The sequence below is a fragment of the Ornithodoros turicata genome, chromosome 1, assembly GCF_037126465.1.
Source record: "Ornithodoros turicata isolate Travis chromosome 1, ASM3712646v1, whole genome shotgun sequence".
NCBI classification, from domain to species: domain Eukaryota; kingdom Metazoa; phylum Arthropoda; class Arachnida; order Ixodida; family Argasidae; genus Ornithodoros; species Ornithodoros turicata.
Window position 1 is genome coordinate 26,117,808 of NC_088201.1, and position 20,891 is coordinate 26,138,698.

The 20,891-nt window shown below is 43.3% G+C and overlaps 2 protein-coding genes across 3 annotated transcripts; one reads left to right on the plus strand and one right to left on the minus strand.

Moving 5' to 3' along the window:
* The first annotated feature begins 155 nt into the window (after positions 1-155).
* LOC135377713 (thymidine kinase 2, mitochondrial-like) lies at positions 156-12,153 on the plus strand. 2 transcript variants are annotated; one of them, XM_064610326.1, is made up of 9 exons: positions 156-365; positions 2,218-2,273; positions 2,349-2,423; positions 2,516-2,569; positions 3,323-3,486; positions 3,953-4,041; positions 7,568-7,647; positions 7,744-7,824; positions 11,195-12,153. In XM_064610326.1, exons 1-9 carry the CDS (start codon positions 248-250, stop codon positions 11,321-11,323), a joined length of 846 nt encoding a protein of 281 aa, XP_064466396.1. In that variant the 5' UTR covers positions 156-247; the 3' UTR covers positions 11,324-12,153. The 2 variants fall into 2 exon arrangements, with proteins under 2 accessions (XP_064466396.1, XP_064466397.1); XM_064610327.1 differs by lacking the exon at positions 156-365 and adding an exon at positions 1,556-1,803.
* A 1,318-nt stretch (positions 12,154-13,471) lies between these two features.
* Positions 13,472-16,793, minus strand: LOC135377714 (mannose-1-phosphate guanyltransferase alpha-A-like). The gene is made up of 2 exons (XM_064610328.1): positions 15,856-16,793; positions 13,472-14,332 (listed from the first exon to the last, which is right to left on the minus strand). The coding sequence occupies exons 1-2, from the start codon at positions 16,438-16,440 to the stop codon at positions 13,649-13,651; spliced, it is 1,269 nt and encodes a 422-aa protein (XP_064466398.1). The 5' UTR covers positions 16,441-16,793; the 3' UTR covers positions 13,472-13,648.
* Positions 16,794-20,891: the final 4,098 nt, after the last annotated feature.

The window sequence follows — 20,891 nt, forward strand, 5'->3', positions numbered from 1 at the left end:
ATAATTTTTAATATTACAATAATGAACACATAAGCTTGATTCGTATAATTGGTCTTTTGAGAGAAATTCAGCTTTACTCACTTACTCACAGTCAGTTTCGAAAGTCGCACTGTTCGTTCCATGGTTCGTTCATGATCACCATCACTGTCATCGTCATCATCATTGCCGAACAAACCGAAACATGTGAGCGCTAAAACATGTCGCGCATGTTTTGGCTACATAATGACTGTCGCGAATAGCCCGTCGTATGCATGTTGGCATCATGGTTACTCGAGTTTCTCATTATATGGGGAGACTTGTGTTCTTGGCTCGAAACATGCTGAGGCAACAACTTCCGAAAAGAACCAGCGACGAGCGTTTTCTTGGTAAGCGCTAAAATCATCGCCAGTCCACCCGTAGTAGACATTGCTATTGAAGCTATATGACTGACACAAAGGCATGGCCTCATAGCACGTACTTCATTCCCATTATTGTTAACATTGTTAGTCTGTGTAAGCCATATTTTACAATTTCAAATGTCGAAGCGCAAGTAACGAGGATGTACAGGGTGTGTGCAGAAAAACATGACCCGCATTTTTACATGTAACTCGTTGTCTACTTAGCCGAGGAACTTCCGGTGGCGCACGACGGCGTATTTATGCGTCCGAAAGCTACAAAAAAAACCTGGAAGCCATACTCAGTGTAAAAAAATAAACAGAGCGCGAAAACATGGGCTTCCATGCATTAGAATAGGGCGGTCATGACAGTGCATTGTAGTGCATTTCCGTCTCATGAGAGTTATGCAGGCACCGCTAGGGGTACTACCGATGAGCATCCATGTTGGACGTCGTTTCGATTTATGCACCGATAGCTCCCCTAGCGGTACTTGAACACAACTCTCCTACGTGCACCATGTTGCCCTTTCACATACACCCTGTTGTCCACCATGTTGCCCTATTCTGATGCACGGAAGCCGACGTTTTCGTTGTTCCGTTTATTTTTTAAGCTGGGTATGGCTTCCACAATTTTTCTACAGATTTCGCACGCATAAATGCGCCATCGTGCGCCACCGGAAGTTCGTTAGTTAGGTAGGCAACAAGCTATGTGCCTAAATGCGGGTCATGTTTTTCTGCACACACCCTGTACTACAAGCGCCCCATAACGAAATTTCGGCTGACGAATATTGGCTACGTATTCTCCTAAACACTATTCTAAAAGTTTTGGAGTACATACACTGTAAATCATCGAATTACCACGGTCGTGGCATTCGTGGAATTACTAAGCATATACAGGCTCCTCCGTAGCCAAACGAATGGTTGTGTTGTCTCACCCAGTTGTAGGAGATAAAAAGTTTTATCATTTTGAGATCATTTTACTTCCGAGTAATTGTAATGCTGGTAATGCTGCAGAAGCGCTGCAGCAGTAGTAGAGCGTAGAGCGGGCTGTAACGCGGTAATAATAAATAAAACGTAAAACTGTAACGAATAACAAACGAGTACAGCCACAGCGCCATCTCTCACCCGCCTGGTGAATCTGAACCTGGTAGTGTCCAATCAGATCACACTTGATTTTGGCCAGTGTTTTGGCGCAAAATTTGTTGAAAGTGTGTGCGTGCACTGTTTTTTTCCCTTACAGCTTTAATTATTCAATGTTTTTTTATTCAATGTCGTTTAAGTGTAATGTAGGTTCACATCATATGGGATTGTTCATTTGTAGTTTGCGGAGACGCATGGGCTTTTAGCGCTTTTAGTTCGCATAGTTTCGATATAGTACCCCATAAAGGGAAAGCAAACCTAATCGCACCAGCAAAGAACATGGATCCACGTAAGCATACTGCTAGGGTTTTCGTGAGACACGTTGCAATAAGTTGTACAGTTCTTCTTAAATTGTCGAATAACTTTTGTATTTATGTTTTGCTCAGAAAACGCAACGCAAATGACGACTTTAGGCAATATTTTCTCATGGTTCCCGTCTGTTGTACGAGGCACATTTTTTGTAGGAATATTTGGTGCGAAAGTTGTTTAACAATTTCATCAACAGACCATTTCTTTGTGGGTCACACCACCGAGCAAATCAGCCTGGGTGTGTGGTTACAAACTTTAAAAAAAAAAGGGTTAAATAAGTTAAAATTAAATGCTAACCATAATGATTATTGTGCTGGCATTTAATCTGCAACTATGTCAGAACTCCACTTGTATGCTAGACAACACGGTTGGGCACATACCTTATGTTTTACAGATGTTCTTAGTGATGCATCTCTGAAGAAAACAGTGAATAGTGGAAAGAAGATCACGGTAAGCACACACTTCTAATATCCTGGATGGGACAAGGGAAAGACTGGTTCACATTACAAGCACTTCTTTTTTTAGGTAACTGTCGAAGGAAATGTTGGATGTGGAAAGACGACATTCCTGGAATACTGTCAGCAATTTAAAGACACAGAAGTAAGATGTTTCGTCAATGATGGGCCCAGTTTTCATGATAAGCTCTGCAATAAATGAAAAACATTGATGTGGTCCATTTTTGTTGCTTTCAGACCCTCATGGAACCTGTCGGAAGATGGAGAGATCTTGATGGAGATAACCTTTTGGTGAGACACCATGTGCAACATTTAACATTGTGTGAGTGAACTGGAATGAGTAAAATGGTTGAAGCTGGGGGACCTTGCTGCAGTTCTATTTTGTGGAGATGAACTTGAATTGTGGCATGGGGCAAAAGATATGTCATCTTGAACAAAATGCTAAGAAAGGCTAGCAATTTAGATGTCTTGGTTCTGTGTTGGGAGCAGGATTTGGGCCATGGGCGGATCCATGATTTTTCTGAGAGGAAGTCTGGTCTTGGGCAGCGTACTCTACGCACTGCCTAAGACCCGCTTAAGAGATGAGGGACCCCCCCCCCCCCAACATCAGCCCCTACATCGGGTCCATTTTTATTTATTGTTTTCTCTAGGGGAGGGGGCATGAAACTTCGGACTTTTTCAGGTTTCAACTCGGGAACTTATATTATCCAAATTAATATTTATATTTGTCTCGGGTGTGTATCTGCTTTTGTTTACCCTATAGTCATGTTCTGCCCAAGAACAGCATTGCGAGTGCCTCTTTTTCTTCCTGTAGTTAACCACCAGCCAGCAACAGAGTGTTTGAAAGGTACATATAATTACTTCGAGTCATATTTACGTTTGACAAAACTTATTGCAGGCTTAAATATAATATATTACACAGTTCTCTTTTAGCACTCGAGATGTCGTTCTTAGGTTGAACACAACTATAGTTACTAATCAGAAAGTCATGTTGTGAAATTTAGTGCAGTACTACAAGATCCTCATACTGCTGACATATTTCAGGAACTGATGTACAAGGATCCAAGACGATGGGGGCTCACATTTCAGACTTACGTGCAGTTGACAATGTTAAAGTTACATCTGATCCCCTCAAGTGCACCAGTCAAGATGATGGAACGTTCCATACACAGTGCTCGTTACGTGTTCATAGAGAACTTGTATAACAAGTGAGTAGCTGTTGATGACTTTTTCACACAAATAATAAAATATATATGCATGTGCAAATATTTGAATTTCTTGAATACCGAAGTGAAAAAATCTATATTCGATTTGATTTCCGAATTGAATACGGAATTACTCAAATTTCAAATCAAATCACTGTTTCGTGCAAACCGAATATATAGGTATTCGAATAGTTCAGAATCTGCACATGTAAAGTAAAAAACTGCACATGAAAGGGCATAAAACAAAGTGAGCTGTACTTGATATTTATCTATGTGAATATAATGTGTGTGCATGCTGTGCACATGTTTATACCTGTACATGTGCTGCATGTGTATCCAGTCCAGCAATTCGCTTCGTATATTCCATTCGGTCTTAAAATAATTATTTGCACGTGTCTAAAAATATAGCTTCATACAGTATTTTGATGCAGTGAGCTTCACTTTATTGCACGCTCGCTCTTTGGATCAGAGGGTTCATGCAGCCGACAGAATACAGAATTCTGGATGAGTGGTACCAACACCTCCTTGAAAGTGCACCAGTCAGCATAGACCTTATTGGTAGGTTTCTTGTGCTAACTACTTGTTGCATGGGTGCATTGCTGACTTGACCATTATGATTTTTATGACACCACACTAAATTTGTTTACATTTGCTGTTTCCTCTGGTATTCAGGTTAATGGCATGGAACATACACCATTTCAGCGGGAAAACTTTATCTGTTAGTTAAAGGAGCAGTCTAGAGGGAGACAACCTTGTCCCTTTTTTGGTCAGTATGGAATGTTAGGTGCCTGAAAAAACGTTTTCACGCAATCAGTATAACCCCGTAGCAAACTCGCGACACCTACAGCAGCACACGGCCCCCCGCCCTCCTGAATCTCCCGTATGCGAAACTCCCTCCTTCACCTTCACGATAGACACGTGACGAGCGCCAGGACACGCATCACCATGTGACGTGTGAAGGAGGGTCGTTCCATTTTGGATCTGGGATCACATGATCGAGGTGACGTTGGCAGCCATCCGTCGGTGACATTGCTCGGGCCGGAGTGTCTGCTACCACTTCCGAGACAAATGAGAGGGCTCTCTCTCACAAACGTCATATTGGGGCGTGTGGTCTGCAGTTCGAGCGCTTAAAGCTCTTGCCGTGGCAGCGATTTTGTGAATGAGATTGCGCTGCAGTGAAGAAATTTGGGCAGAAATATTTTGTGGGAATGCTTTCCATTCAGTGCTTTACAAGATAACAACACCCAAGCAACAAACAAAGTTTGGGCCAAGCTAGGCTATAGTTAGGCTGGCCTACCTAGCCTTGCTTGGTACATCATCGGCCAACAAGCTTGTTTCTTGATACGGATCTGTACCTTGGCCAACGATTTGCCAAGCATTGGCCAGCCTACGTTGTGCCAAGCTTGTGCCAAGATACAGACCAAAGCATTCCTGCGGCCTCCCTCATTTTCAGACTCAATTGTCTCGCGGCGTAAGGTAGCGATATACCATTATTTGTTTGTTGCTCGTATTTCCCACAACATTTCCTGAGGAAAAACAGATACTATACATAACTTGTCTGGCGAGCTTCCGCAAATTCGAGAGACCTGTTTGCGTGTGTGTCAAAATGAAGGGTGAGGCGTGTCTAAGTTTAATTTGGCGCGTAGACAAACGACACTGAAATGATGAATTGCTTGTCGTATTAACTCGCCATGAAGGTAATGCTTCTGTTTCTTACCGCTTTAGTTTTGAGAAATTCCCTTGGTCCATCGAAAGTCGAACTTATGCAGCGCTAGACCATTCGACGTTTCCCTCTCCCCCATGCGAGATTGATCAAAGCTTTGGCAAGTGCTTGGCCAACGAGCTCGTTTCTTGATACGGATCTGTACCCTGGCCGACGGCTTTCCAATCATCGCTCTGCCTATCACTATGCAACGCTGCGCCAATGTTGGATGGCCGAAAGAGCCGTTGGCCAACTGTCATCCGACCTTTTGCCAACCGTCGGCCATTGCTTGCTTGGGCAGTCTTTGGTCATGTTGGATACCACTTTAATGCCCCTTTAAGTGTCTAATCTTTATTCTTTGTAGCAGTTTGTTGTTTGAGGATATCAAATCTTCTGCAAAAAAAAATCAATGAATTTTCTATATATCTTTCCTACAGCACTGACCTAAAGCCGTAAGCATTTTATTGTGGTAAAAGGTGCCTGCTATTATCGTAAATGGATATGTGTGTGTGTGTGCGTGCCTTGTGCGTGCGTGCATGTGTGTTTTTTTTTAGTAGAATCACCGTCCAGTTCTCGGGAAAACTCAAAATGAAAAACTACATGACCTGGCTTATCCACAGTTCTCTCTCTTCGTATTTCTTCTCATTGAACTGTTCTGATGTAATCGTGGCTGATGTATAGACCAACCCAGTGCTGCAATATATCGATTAAATCACTCATGGACACCGTGCGTCTTAGCACGCTTCCATTTTCCCACATCGCCTACTCAATTTCAGTGTAGTCAGCCATTCCCAAAACATCTGTTGTAAGAACTTCAGGCCCAAGGCATTGCTGATAGTTACCAGTCAGGCATCCTTCGAAGTTTATGTTGCACACCTGTGTGATGTTCTTTATAGAAATCTCCTTTTCAGAGTTGTTTAGTGCAGCTGTCATGAAGAGCTCGAAGTTTGCACAGTAACTGCATGCGCACTCTTCCCTGCAGGGACTTATGTTCACCCATTTAGGGCTAATCGTGTAGAACCTGGTCATGCTCAGCTTTATATTCGGATGCTTGTTTTTCCTAATTTCATGTAGGCTTCGCGGATAGAACTTGTCGTCTAACGTTTCCCCTTTTGGTACCTTTTTCCACCTTCTTTGACCTGTACGATGTACAATACCACAAAAGATTTAAGGTGATTTCCACACAAGTCCGAGTTGGTCATGCACGCTTGAGTTTCCTTCTTCGGCATATGAAGACAATATGCTTTCTTGTTGAGAACACCTCGGTGAAAAGCCGGACAATTCACAACAGGAAGGCAGTAAGCTGGTATTTTAACAGCACTGATCACGTGGCACAGGCACACGATTTCATCGCCAAAAGGAACACCATGGCGATTTCATTATCTGCAGACTTCTGCTAAGTGGACAGCAGCAGAAAACGCTCTCACGAAGAGCAGGAAGTTGCTCCTACATTTATGCACTATGGGAATGTGTTTGCTTCTTTATTAATTCCTAATTCATGCTGACACCGCAACGAGAAGCGTCCGTGAGAGGCCTCGTCAACGACAACATGCATGCATTCGCCGACCCACTTCAAAACTTCACCACCACACCCGTGATTGAGAACGAAGTCTAATTTTCGCTGTAAACGAAGGATCTCTAACATGCAAAAAACAAACACAAAGCTTACATTTTAATGTTGTTTTTTCGCTAGAAACGTCGAAATTGGGCGAATTTCATGGAACCGCTTTCCGGATCAAGACAAATGCTATCACGCCACTGCATACATATTGCACGAAATCTATACCAGAAGAAAGAGCTTTCAAAAGACGAACACAACGGTGTACTTCCTACGCTTCTGCGTCGAGCGTTTCGTACTGATGAAAGCATCAAAAGGGGGACATTTTAGAGTTTGCATGCAACTTGCCATTTTTTAAGAAAATAACTACGCAATGCACAGCAAGATGAAGTTGTCTACTCCTTGTCCACGTGCCAGGCAACACACGGAAAATGTTTCGACTTCATGGAACATACGGTTGTGGTTAACGAAGCCTTCGAAGTCGCAACTGGTGTCAGGCCGGAAGATTAGTGCATTTTTTTCTACCCCTTTCTCGAAAACAACTGCAGTGTGGACACTGGAAAGAGGTTATTTTTCATCATTTGGTATCAACTAACAAATATATTTTTTGCTGGAAGATCGAAAATGTTGAGTACACGTACACGCCTGAACAAATTTCGGGGGAATTACCCCACTGTCAGAACATTCGTCTATTCCATGTTCTGATAAACTTGTGCATTTCTAATGGCTGACTTACATCAGTTCCCTCATTTAAAGAATTGTGATCATACTTATGTTGCAGCATTCAGTCTCTTTTTCTTTACTACTGAACTTCCACACTTTAGTGTACCTCCGAACGGATCCCGAGGTGGCCCTGGAACGGATCAAGCTGCGGAAACGACAAGAAGAGGTTGAAATGCCTTTGGTAACTGTCCTTCTTACAACTGAGATGCTGGTTCTGAACAGAAGCCAAAATAACTGCCATATTTCTAATGCACACATTTATTCTTTCTTTTTGCAGGATTACCTAAAGACTCTGCATGAACTGCATGATAATTGGCTTCTTGGGAAGTCAAAATTTCCACTGCCTGCCAAAGTCCTGGTAAGAATTGTTGTTCGGTGTGAAGAAAGCTGAGATTGTACTGATGATTACTAGGTTTAAGATGAATGAATGCACATACAGGCATTTTCAACAGTATCTACAAAGTTTTGAAGTAATTCACCTTTAACTCTCAGCTTAAAGGCAGTATAGTGGAAATACCTTCTATACTGCTTAACAAAGCACCGATTCGACATTTACAGGTCAATGCAACATTGCAGGTCAACGAGGTCAAGCATTGTGGTACTTGTTTCATACACACATTCCTGGAGATGACTGTCCCTTTAAAACCGAAGTGAATATGTATTTACATACTCGAAGCGGATAGGCATTAAACCAAACACATAAATACAGCTACACAGCAGCACTGACCATCGGCAATGCACACCAGCATCACTGTCAGTTGTGTCGTTTCATTCCCGGTGCTGAGTACATAACTTGCTGGTCGCACTTTTTGGTAAAAGTCTGCCTGGATGGCATGTTCATCCAAACGAGTTTGGTCAGCGTTGCCGATTTAGCTCAACAGGAACTCCTTCTACTTGCGCAGTTTGATGACGTACTGTTTAAAGATTGGAAGTACTTGGATTGTACTTATATGCTGTCAGGCAGCTTTTGACAGATTGTCATCCTTCATTGTAGCACGCACTGTTGGGATTTCAAGTCTCAAGTTCTTCGTATAGGTTGACACTGTGTGTAAGTCGACCCCCAATTTTACAGATCCGTTTTTTTTAAACAAAAAGTCCACTTATATGGGCAATGTATGGTAACTATTCAAATATATGTTTGGTCTGGAAGAGAAATCGATTCGAGTATAAAATTCCATATTCGGTTATTATTCGCTTCGGTATTTGAAAAATATAAATATTTGCACACTCTACACATCACATTAATAAAGGAGGCTGCTGAATTCTATTCCGCCAACAAAGTATTTTAAGTATTTGGCTACTGATTTCAATCTGCAACTAGCGAACCAAAGCCGAACTACTGAACCAGTTAAGACTACTTGCTGCCTAACCCTTTATTTCTGCAGTAATGTAAACCTGGATTTGATGTGTCCACTAAGGAGAGACATGTTATAGTTCTGCCATCGGGCTGCACGTTGAGATTCATGAACAAAGACATTCGGATGTCATGTACTGAAATGCTTCAATCAAAATGTAGTCGTGCAACACTAGGTAATGTGAAAGCTGTGTTGTCTTGTATCACAGAGAGTGTTGCTTTGTTTGTTGAATATGCTAACTGAAGGAGTGTTCAGGAGCACCATCCACGTGACTCAGTGTGCACACTGAGTCATGTGGATGGTGCTCCTGTTGCTTCATGGATGGTGCATCTGTTCCTAGCTAGAAGAATAAACTACTGGGGAAATTTCCAAGCAAGAAAAATTGCTATGGCAACCTTCTGCAGGAAAAGCTTTAAAGTTTAAGTTATGAAAAATAATGACATGACCCAAATCCATAAGAGCTGTGATTGTGGTGTGTGTGCCTTGTTACATGAATGCTGAAAGGCTCTGTTCACACAAGAGAGATGTGGATAAGTGAGTTGAGTGTAGGTAAAGGTTGACTTTGGATTGGTAGGACATAATTCTAATTACTTTACCACCCTGACAGAATGCAAAAGAGTTCGTATAAGAACTGGATGGCTGTTCCACTGGGAAGCATTCAGATTCCTGTTTCTCAGTAATCTGATCATGGAATGCATTACATATGATGTGGATTGTCAAACGGGAAGGGATTCTTATTTCAGCCCTTCTACAGTTAGTAAAGTACAGTTAGTAAAAAAAGTAAACTATTTTGTAAACGTGTGTTTGTGGTATACACACACATTTCAAGGCCAAGGTGACATTGTCATCAAGGCAAACTGAGTCCTGCAGGTGAAGAACCACTTTGAGCTTGATTCAAATCAATTTGAACTAGCGTATCTGCGAACTAAGCAGTTTATCGTTCAGAGATGATATTACTAGAAGGTTATGTGCTCACCTACAAACTCATCTGATCAGTCACTATCTTGCAGTATTGCTATATGCTTTTTAATAAGTACTATATATAAGGAAACAGTTCTGATGACATCTGTAGTATTTCATTATAAGTAGAGCCTGAAGTTTTCGGGAAATATTTCTTTTTAAATTCGGGGGGTAAAAATCGGGTAAATAAACATGTGCTCTAAATTCATGCGAATTCGGGTGGAAAAACTTAGTGTGCTAAATTCGGGGAGAAATCAGGCTCAGTTACGCAGACTAACTCTACTGGCTTGGTGCAAACAGTGATGTAAGTGTATTGTTCTGCCAAACAAGTTAGTGTACATTCCTACACACGTCTGAGTGAGGGCAATTTGCCGGGTAAATATCTGGTTTCACCCTAAAGAGGCAACCTTCATTCGGGGTCCAAATTCGGGGAAGAATCTGGTTAAACCCTAAAACTTCAGGCTCTAATTATAAGCCATGCTCGGTTTTGAGGTTTGATTGCTTTATAAGTCACTGAAGATTTCTGCTATAACTGGCATGTTATGGTCATGGATTTTGGCTGTTTCATTTATCTTTTGTCTTTACACCTGGTAGAATATATTTGTATAGTGTATATTTTCCAAGTCTTGCCCAGGTGAAAATTGTCTGCAATCCCAAGTGGTTTATGAAATCATTTCCACTTGAAACCACTTTGTACGTAAGTGGTTTAGAGTGGAAAAGGTTTCATAAACCACTTGGGATTCTAGACCATTTCCACCAGGGTTGTTCAATATGACTGCACTTTTATGATTGCTCAGCAACCTGCTTTCTTCACCTGCTTCACTGCTGAGATAAAAGCTTGTCTGCATGTTTCACTGTACCACTAGCTTGGGAAGTGGTAAAATGTGATCCCACTGCCTGGCAGCTGCACTATGCTATTTCTGAGACTTAGTGACAGTACTTCAAACAGGACACATACAATGTGTTCATGGCTATTCCTTCTGCCGACTTCGTCCTTGCCATTGAGGCAAAAACAGGTCAGAACAAAAGGTGGACGATTCTTCCAATCAAAACACAGCTGCTACACATTCCTCTATTGACCAGGTGTGTCTTTCCTTGAGGTCCTTCATTGGTGCAGTGCTTGCAAGTGGTTAGGTACAGAATCCAGACCTTGCCTGCCACACATTCACCTTTCTCTAAATCATGTATATTCAGTTTATCCTGGTTGTTGGAGACATTGAATGTCTTGGAACCTCTGCCTCGTATTTGTGTCTATCATACACGTTTGAACAGCTGCCAATACACCTAGTAATGCGCCTTGGTTTTTGCTCACTTCCTCTCACCTGTTGGTGTGCAGTTTGGTGGTGCATATATGGAGTGGAAACTGCCTGCAGTGTTTGTTGGGCCCCACTCATGTCTTCTTGCTGCTTCCAGGTAATTGATGCCAATCGTAAACTGCCCGATCTTCAACGCGAGTTTGACAGGCACATTCCAGATCTGATCCTCAATGCACAAGGGATGGCCCCACCCACCTTGGTACCGCCCCTGCAGTCAAACTCCTAGGTCATCTTGCTTTTATTTTCGTGGTGGTTTACATATTTTTACAATCTACATATGATAGAGGTTCATAGTCATCCCTCATCACAGCTATTGTATTACAGTGTATTGAGCCTTGTTTAGTGTTTCTGATTATGTTCAACGTCGAGTGTTATTTGCATGTATGCACAAAGCAACTTGGTGTAAAGCTTCCGAGAGCTTTTTATGAACATCATTTGGTGTACAGCTTAACACTAAGCTGCACTCAAGTGTCACATCAGAATGATTTTTATTTAACAGGTTCAGTAGTCCTGATATCAGTTCAGTTCAATCTTCCTAGTTCTTGCAATCACAACCTCTCATTTTTATGGGCAGAGTTTGTGATTGCAAGGCTATAGAGAGGACAACACAAACGTGAACTGAGGGACCTCCAAGTCAAATTCAATGAAATCTCATTTCTGCAATACTAAGATTAATATCAGACTTATAGCACCTTATATGCTACAATCTAGCTTTTATCACGCTTACAAAAATAAGTGCTATAGCAATGAAAGTTAAAAGTTATTGTGCGCGCTGTCTGAAACATTCAGGTCCATGCTAACTTCATGCGAGTGAATGGATGAAACTCTGGGCACAACTTTTTCCCAACACTTTCCATTTAATACTGAACTGGCCAGAAGGATTATATGAATGCTCTTTTATGCACAAACAAACTTTGGTATTTTGTACAATAGTTCAGAGCGTGTCGTTCAGTGCTGAGGCGTATTGTGGTGTTCTGTGTTATGTTTCACGACTTTTTCAGGTAAACAAATGAGGAGGGTATAGGCATGTTGTACTTTAAAGTGTGTGAGGCTGCATTCTACTTCGTCTTGATTTTACAACACAAATTTCTTTTGTGCTTTCTCGTCTGTGGCACAAACTAGCGCACAGAATACATATTTTTTGACAGCCTTCCATGAAACTGATCACATGTATGTAGCCATTATTATCTACCCATTAACAAATAAAATGAATAGATGACTATGTCGTTTGCAAAGAAGTTTGGGTAAGTGCCACCTAGTTTCTTGCTATGGTGATGAGCATACTGAGCAATTATCTTGTGGAATGGAAAAATAGGTGATGTGTGTAGAGTTCCGTATACCAAAGCAGTTTCTCAGAAACTGCTAAATATAACTCTAGAAAAGCGTCCTTTTTCTGTAAAGCATTTCAGGGGATACTGTCATGAGCATAAGTCTTCCACGGGCATTGAATCACAGTGCAACCCCTTAGTTTTCCCTACTGGCTCTCTAAATTGGCCGACCCCTCTTTGGAACAGAGCTAGCATCGTGGACCACTTCACAGTGTGCAGAGCAGTCACCATGTCACCACGCATAGCTTAAAGGAGAATTTCCTGAGAAGATTAGACTACAAGAGTGCGTGCAGTGATGGTGATCTACCTAAGCTCCTTCTGACGTATCGCAACGTCCGATCACCTGAGCATTTTTATCGACTGCTCAGTCGACTGCTCTGCTTCAGACATGGGACGGGTGGCACCAAATACACCCGCAAAAAGAAAGGGAAAAGAAGACACACACCTCACTCTTGGGCGAATGGCGTGACATGACGTCGTAGACTGACAGCTGAGGAAGGAGCTTTTCTGACCCACGAGATTGAAAGCTCTCTTGCGCACCACGACTGAGCACTGCACTCATATGTATCCCAGTGCTTGCAATCCTAATTTGTACTCCTCCTGATTTTCTTTTATTCATTGTTTTGTTTTTTGTTTTTTTTTAGCCCCACCTTGCTTTTTACTTGTTACAAAATAATGGATGCAACCTTCCATAGGGCTACAATGCCTTTTACAGTAAACTTTTATTGCAGACTCCCATCAATGCAGAGAGTCATCCCAAACTACATCCATTCTTTACTCTGGACGAGTTCACCCAAAAACGCCCTCGATAAATTGTTGGATATATTATGTTCAAGATTCAGCAGTCCATGAAAAAGTACACCCCATAACTACTACTTTCTACTTCGCACTTGAAGCCATACAGAAATAGTAGTAAGCACATCTCCACTCTGTGCAAAAGGCTATTTCTGGTGCCACAGTACCTGCAATATTTTAAAGGTATGGCGATCGAACTGCAGTAAAGATACAGTCCCACAAGTTCTTGTATCATTTCAACATATGCTGGATACCACTGAGAATAGTAAATTTATTTCTGCCCATCATCACACCCATATTATTTCATTAACCCCATACTCTCCATATACTTCAGTAGTGGTTTCAGACTTGACACTGTAATATTCAAAATGCCCCAGAGTGTACACAAAATGTCCAGCACAATCCTGGTAAACACCAGCGTGAAGCATTCAAAGGATGATTTCATTCTTGTAGCTCTGTCCCAAGTCTTTGTGGGGCAAGACGATCGAATTGAGCACCACTACCTCGGACGGTACTGTGACGTTGCACCCAAGCACGGTAATGGAAGGGTTCAGTCGTCCATCCGTATTGAACAGCGGAACATTCTCCATTTTTGCAAATGGCCTGTTTGGGTTTGGATCACACGGTGTCCCTTCAACCCGTGTCCAAGTGCCTACTGTGCTGTTCCAGCCAACAATAGAGTGCAGCACGAGGGAGTGGGCATTGACCACTGCGTTACCCAAAATGATGGATTCACGTATGCGAACTCCACTACCAACCGTGGCTCCCGGTCCAATGCTGACATTTGGCCCAAGAGTCGCACTTTTGTCGACCGTGGCAGTGGGGTGAATGAAGACGTCCCCTATAATAGCGGGCTTCCCTGTTCCATTTTGAGCGAGTCGTTCCGGATGTGCTTTGTGGTAGAGTTCCAGGTAATGCCTGTTTGCATAGATCGCGGATCCAGCAGTTTTCATTTGGCTCCACCAAAGATCAGTCAGGTAGACGTGGACCCTACGACCCCCTTGTGCAGCTAAGAGGGCGACAATGTCTTGCTCGAGACTGATTGAATCTATAGAACTGGCAGAGTTGAACAGGTTGGTGGGCTCCCGTTCCTTGAGGATAGCTCCTGTCGCCTGGAAAAAGCAAACTGTCCAGTAAGAAACTTTGCCCAAGCTGCTGTGTTTTCATCGTAAGGAGGCCAAAGCTGCTATGTATTTCTTTTTTGTGCTATATCAGTAGTTCATAAAACTACATGCAATGCTTGAGAGGTAAACACAATTTACTCGCAATCACTATGGAGCATTAGCGTGTGTATCCTAAATAATGTCAAATAACGATTCCACAAGCCAAGCGGTGCTTTCTTCTCTATTTTCGAATTTCCTGCTCTTGTCCTGTATCTTTTTACTGCTGTTGCATGAGAACAAACACATCAGCTGGGAAGCGTGCCTTTCACAGGTCCTGTGCCCTCTGAAAAGCCTACGTCTGATTATTTTTCACTGGGAAGTTGGATGTGTATGACCCCTTCCCCCTGCAAGGGTGCAAATAAGAGTCGCGCAGGACCTTGTGCACCACTAGCGACCCCGTGGAGCGGTGCCCTAACCAATCTTCACTAACAAACTTTTTAATTACAAAAGCCAGAAGTTCAGCTCAATGACAACATCTGTTCCCATTAGTGTTCCGATGCAGTTTTCAGAAACAGCATCATGCTAATACAGCGCTATATTAGCCCGATCCTTTTCCTGAAAACAGCAACAGTATCTATGCAGCAAAGGGAACAGATGTTGTCCTTTGGCTTTTATCGGTCATAAATAAATGTTCATTAGTGAAAATTAATTAGGGCAATGCTCCAGGATGTCACTAGTGCAGCCATAAGGTGTCACACTTAACCAAGAGTACATAGCCAATTATTGTAACTGAAATAAAAAAGGCATTTTTGTATTTTTAAGAAATTCTGACCACAGTTAGTACAGTCACCTGTCTTGCAGTAACTACAAGGCATATGAGATGCTTTCTGTATCTGCATTATAAACTTGTATTTCTCCTATAGGAGTCTCATGAAACCACCAAGTAGTCGCATGAGCTTGTGAACAGATGGGAAAACAAAATATCTGCCATCCTGTTCTGTTCTCAAACTCCAGTTATAACGTTGAGTGCTTATGTCATGTATATTAACTCCCGAGTGATGTGAGCAGTTGTAGTGACTCCTGCCCCTTAAAGATGTGTCCATGACCTTCGTTCATACTAAAGCCTATGCTGTGAAACTCGGTGCCATATGCCAAATACTGTCGTATGTATGCCTGGAAACTTATGTCCAAGATGTCAAAACACTATATTATAAGTATGTGACAGGTCATTCTTCCACTACTGTATGTAAAGGTGTCCTCCAGTATAACAAGTGCACAAACACAAATGCCACAAATACATACACACTTGCAGTGTTGAAGTGACTGAGACAACACCCCTGTTCGTTCTAATAATAACTAAAAAACAACAACGGAACATCGTTGTGAGAGGTTATATCATCAATTGGAGGGGAGCAATAGTCATTTAGTGGCATAGTAGCGCTTGTGGCAATTGAATTGCAGGACAACAGAACAAACATGACACTTTTCTAGAGGTACACTTTCACGAAGGCAGTGGCAAATTATATGAGTACCTGAAAAATGTCTGGTGAGCACAGATATATACCACAGTTGATGATGCTGCTCACAAAAGTTGATGGCTTCTCAACATAATGGAGGACCTCATGAGTAGCTTTGTTTTCAGCAATACAGCCGTAGTTCAGAGACTGTTGACGAGTAGCCTCGGTTCCCAACATTGTAATCATGTTGTCCGATGGCAATGAGTTATGAAAGTCGAGCATTTCAAGCAAGGGGAAATTGCCGCAAACATCACCATTAATTAGAAAGAAGGCGTCAGGATCACCGCGGCGAATTTGATCTCGAAAGTGGTGAATGCCACCTGCTGTACCAAGGGCGGTGTACTCTTGCAGGTACCTGATCGGTATCTTAAAATCCCGTGACATTGTTGAGATGAAAGAGCAAATACCACCCTCATCCGCAGGGTAAAAGCCGATTACCAGTATTTCACGCACTGTCGGTACGCGACAGCAAGCCTCGATCAGATGTTGTAACATCGGTAGACCGGCAACAGGAAACAACGGTTTTGGAATGTCGAATGACAGGGGACGAAATCGGGTCCCTTTCTGGGGACCTCCGACTAAAATCACTGCTTTTAACATGATTTCGGCAACACAACGGAATTACTGACGACTCACAGACAACAACGGTAGTACGTGTCACTTTATCAGGAGCAGACGGACTGCGTGGCCTCGTAGTATCTTTCTGTTTACGTGGTAAGATACGCAGCGATCAGTAGCGGGAGACTGAGCAGATTCGAAGATCACTCTTTCGCGGTTGCATTGAACGTTGATGCTAGAATTTTGTTGTCGGGACAAGCCACTTCCTGCCTTATGTCTGGTGCCAAATGTATCGAGTGATGCCTATGTGTTCGTCTTCTAATGTGTTTAACATAGCGTAAACACTAAACACCAGATGTCCATAATCATCCATCAGCCATGTCGTCGGCAAACTGCATTCAGCCAGCATGAGTCAATGACTGATCCATCCAAAGCCGTAGCCGTAGTACGTTCCTTGTAGTCTGTAAGTCTGTACTTGGCTTGCTTTATATGACTGTGTAAAGTGATTGAACAGAAACATCTCCTTGTGTCTGAGGAGCAACGAAGGGGGAAACTAAACAGGACGGACACGGAACAAGAACCGACAACGACGTGTAAAGCGTCTTTGAGGAACGCCCCCTAGAAAAAAAACAAAGCTATCTTTTCGTGACGTAGTCATTAGAAGTCCCGTTTTCAGCGGCCGTCTAACGTGGGCCGTCTTTGTAACATATGTCCTAAATATCTAGAGTTTTTTAGTTTATTTTGGGGTAAATTCGGAGGGTGTTTTTCGAGTTTATTAATTTCCGGGAAGTCGGAGTTTTTCTAAGTTTTTTTTTTTTTTTTTTTAGGGCTCGGTTAATATCCGAAATTTGGAGAAAAATTTGCGACTAATGTGAATTGGAGAGAACTGATGTTCTGAGCCTGGAAGAACATAGAAGGGACAATCACATTCAAGGCCCCTTGTCCCTTCTATGTTGTTCCAGCCTGAGAACATCAGTTCTCTCTTGTTCAACATTTGCCGCTTGCGTCGATCCCTGTCGTATGAATGTGTGCATGAGTGTGCAAAAATGTAAGAGTGAAAGGAGGATGAGTGAGAGAGTGACTGGTTTGTCCCTTCAGATGACGCACCCTGGAAGTCGCTGAGAAGGCGTGTTAGCTTAGCTCAATTGGTAGAGCCCTGGACCGGCAATCCAGAAGATGTGTGTTCGAGTCCAACAGCTGGCTAACCTTTTCAGTGATTTCCATCTTTCATCGTTAATGTGAATTAGTGGTGTACACTACAAGACCGCGGCAGAATTGGTGTGCGACGTCATCAGCGTCGTCTTTACGTTAGTGTTCACGAGTGATGCAGTCCGCCAGGGGGTCCTGCTGGTGGGAATGACCTGCAACGCACCTTCGCTGTTAATGTAGCGTGTGGCGATTGAAGAACGACGCACTCTCTCACAATACAAAGTACAAATCTCAGTATTTGACATTGCATACACAATTAAAATAATGTGCGTTGTACAAGGAATTACTTACCTGTGTTTACCCGTGGCTTCTTCAATTGAATGTGACGTTGAGAGGTGAGGTGTTCGGTAATTCTTAGCGCACCCTTTCTGTTTGCGGTGCTTACTGTTACGCTACAGCACTTGCAGATAACGACATCTCCATCGCGATCACCCGACGATCTGAAGTGAACATCTCGAAATCAGGGTATTCCTTGATATAGTCCCAGGGCAGCTTCCGCTTTCGTCCCATCCCGCTGTTTGCACCAACCAGCAGCTTTCAGAATGACCACTTTGTGCCACCTCTGTTCCATGCTCCATTGTATTGTTTCGTTCACGTGGAGAACAAGGAAAACGGGACAAAGCCCACAGGGAAAACCTGGGCGTAGAACTGTACTGGTCGAAATGACAGCACAATGTCCATGATGTTGAGTACAGTCACCTCATGGATATACCCTAACACCGAGGTGACTCACAGGCATTACCAGCTTTGATGAAACCCTGACTGCCGAATTCTGGGATCTCTAAAAACCAGAGTTGTTCTGATCAATCCCAATTGCCGACAGTTTTATCGGGGTACGTGTTCCGGAGTATTTCGGATTAATCCGACAACTTGGGACCCTATTTATGACAATGAAAACTTCCCTAGTCCCCTAGTCTCGGGGTTTTTACATTATGCACCCTATTTATGTCCAATAGCACGTGCAGTGGCGGATCCTGGGGGAAGGCGGCGATCGCCTCCCCCCCCCCCCACACACACACAAAACAACGACAAAGGGTCTGGATGCGCCCCTGGGCATGTGTGCATATAAGTTTGCCAGTTTGCACCCAGAACCCCTCGCCGGGAATATCGCGCACTAGTGACTCCATGGAGCACATGCCGCGTATGGTGCGGTAAAGTAACTATATTTTCTTTTTGTGTGTTGTTAGTAATCGCACTCGGTTAGCGAAAGACGTTTATTTGTTACTATACAGACAAAGCTTAGCAAACGTTCGGGACGGGACGTACGCGGACGACTCCCGCCGGTCTTCCTGCCTTTGCCTCTTTAATCACTTATATTATGTGATATACATGGCCATGTTATGGTCATGCGACTGTTAACAATAGAGCTCTGAACATTGAGTGAATGGCAGTTGAAGAAAAGGTACCAGCAGTGGAATGCAACTGGGCGACGTGAAGCTCGTGTTGTGTTCGTCCTTCTATGTTTAATTGCCTAAATCTACTTCTACGTTATCTGAACATTACTCTGTGCAAAGATGAAAGTCACTGAAAAGGTTAGCCAGCTGTAGGCCTCGAACCCACATCTTCTGGATGGATCCAGGACAATTGCTCACCGGACAATTGCTCACCGGACAATTGCTCACCGGACAGTTGCTCACCGGACAATTGCTCACTGGACAATTGCTCACCACAGAACCGCTGAAGCCGGACAATTGCTCACCGCCGCTTTCACCGCACTTATATGTAACTTTATTTCGCGGTTTTATGTGATGTGATTTTATTTATCGTTTATGGTGCTCATAGACTTGACTTTTTATTTGTTAGTTGAACTTGGATGTACCTCGAAATAAAGTGATCGAAATCCTCATTTCAAAACAAACTACTGTAAATAAATGTTATCTGGCTATACAATGCACAGTTGCGCGCGGGAAACTGCCAACAGCGAACTTAGACTAACCTGGACATAGCGGTGCAAACACTGAACTTGGACAAACCTAATAATAAACTGACCACCGTACTGTTCAGTCGTCTCCGCCCTACTAAGCCTAACGGTAGCTAAAATGTGGCTTTCGTTCGCTAAACCGACTTGGACAGATATAGAAAATTCGTTAATTTTAGTGGTTAAATGATGATGTGATTTTAATCTTCCCCGTCTCGTGCCTTGGAAGATCCTGGTGACGCAGGCATGAGCGTACCGAGGGGGACAAGGTCACTTTGTAAAATTGCGCACTCTTTATTCATAGGTCATGATTATTTTCTCAGAGTCATCATAATATGAACCTGTGAACACCCGCACAGTCCGCAGCGTCCTTCTCCAGGGAAGGAGGTGACGTGGTTGCACGCTTTGCCCCCCTGGAAGCCTTTGCTGCCCCCCCCCCCGGGAAATAATCATCTAGGAACGCCCCATGGACGCAGGTCCTGACAAAGATGATTCAGGTGTGCCTTCAAGTGGACGACCTCTCGCCTCACCCTCTTCACTTGTGGATTCCTAGATCTATTTGAAGCAACTTACACAGCTAAAAAAGAAGTTCAGCTAACATAAAAAAGTCAAGCGCCAGAAACGCGAAATAAAATCACAATATAAGTGCGGTGAAAGAGGCGGTGAGCAATTGTCCGGCCTCAGCAGTTTTTGGTGAGCAATTGTCCGGTGAGCAGTTGTCCGGTGAGCAACTGTCCGGTGAGCAATTGTCCGGTGAGCAATTGTCCGCGCCCCCTTCTGGATTGCCGGTCCAGGGCTCTACCAATTGAGCTAAGTTCGAGTCCTACAGCTGGCTAACCTTTTCAGTGACTTTCATCTTTCATCGTTAATTTCCACGGCAAATTGAGGCTTTGTATGCATTTGTCCCTTCTATGTTGTTCCAGCCTCAGAATATCGGTTCTTTCATATTACTCTGTGCATTTCAGCATCATTGGAAAACAAGAAGTTCCGAGCACGAACGACCCGTTCTGCCGTTGACAGTTGAAGGGGCGCTTTTCCGGGGCTGCGGAGTAGAGAGAGCAAACAAGGCCGCACGGCGCCGTTTTCGGCCTTGGGCTCCCCGCATCGACCCTCGCCCGACCTCCAGTAACCTTGCGGGGCTCCCGGTGGGTGCCGAAGGGTTGATGGCAACGCACGTGTTTAGAAGAGAGGAACGTTTGCGGGAGGATTTTTCAATCAACTCAGATGTCCACGTCACGCGCTTGTTTAGCTCAGCTAGCGTCTGCGCAGTTTGCTTCGGTCGCTTGCGCTGTGCATCTCTACCGAGAGTTGTACCTGTGTACTCGCCAAATGCCTTTTGCCCGCCTTTTTTTTTTTTTTTCCTTCC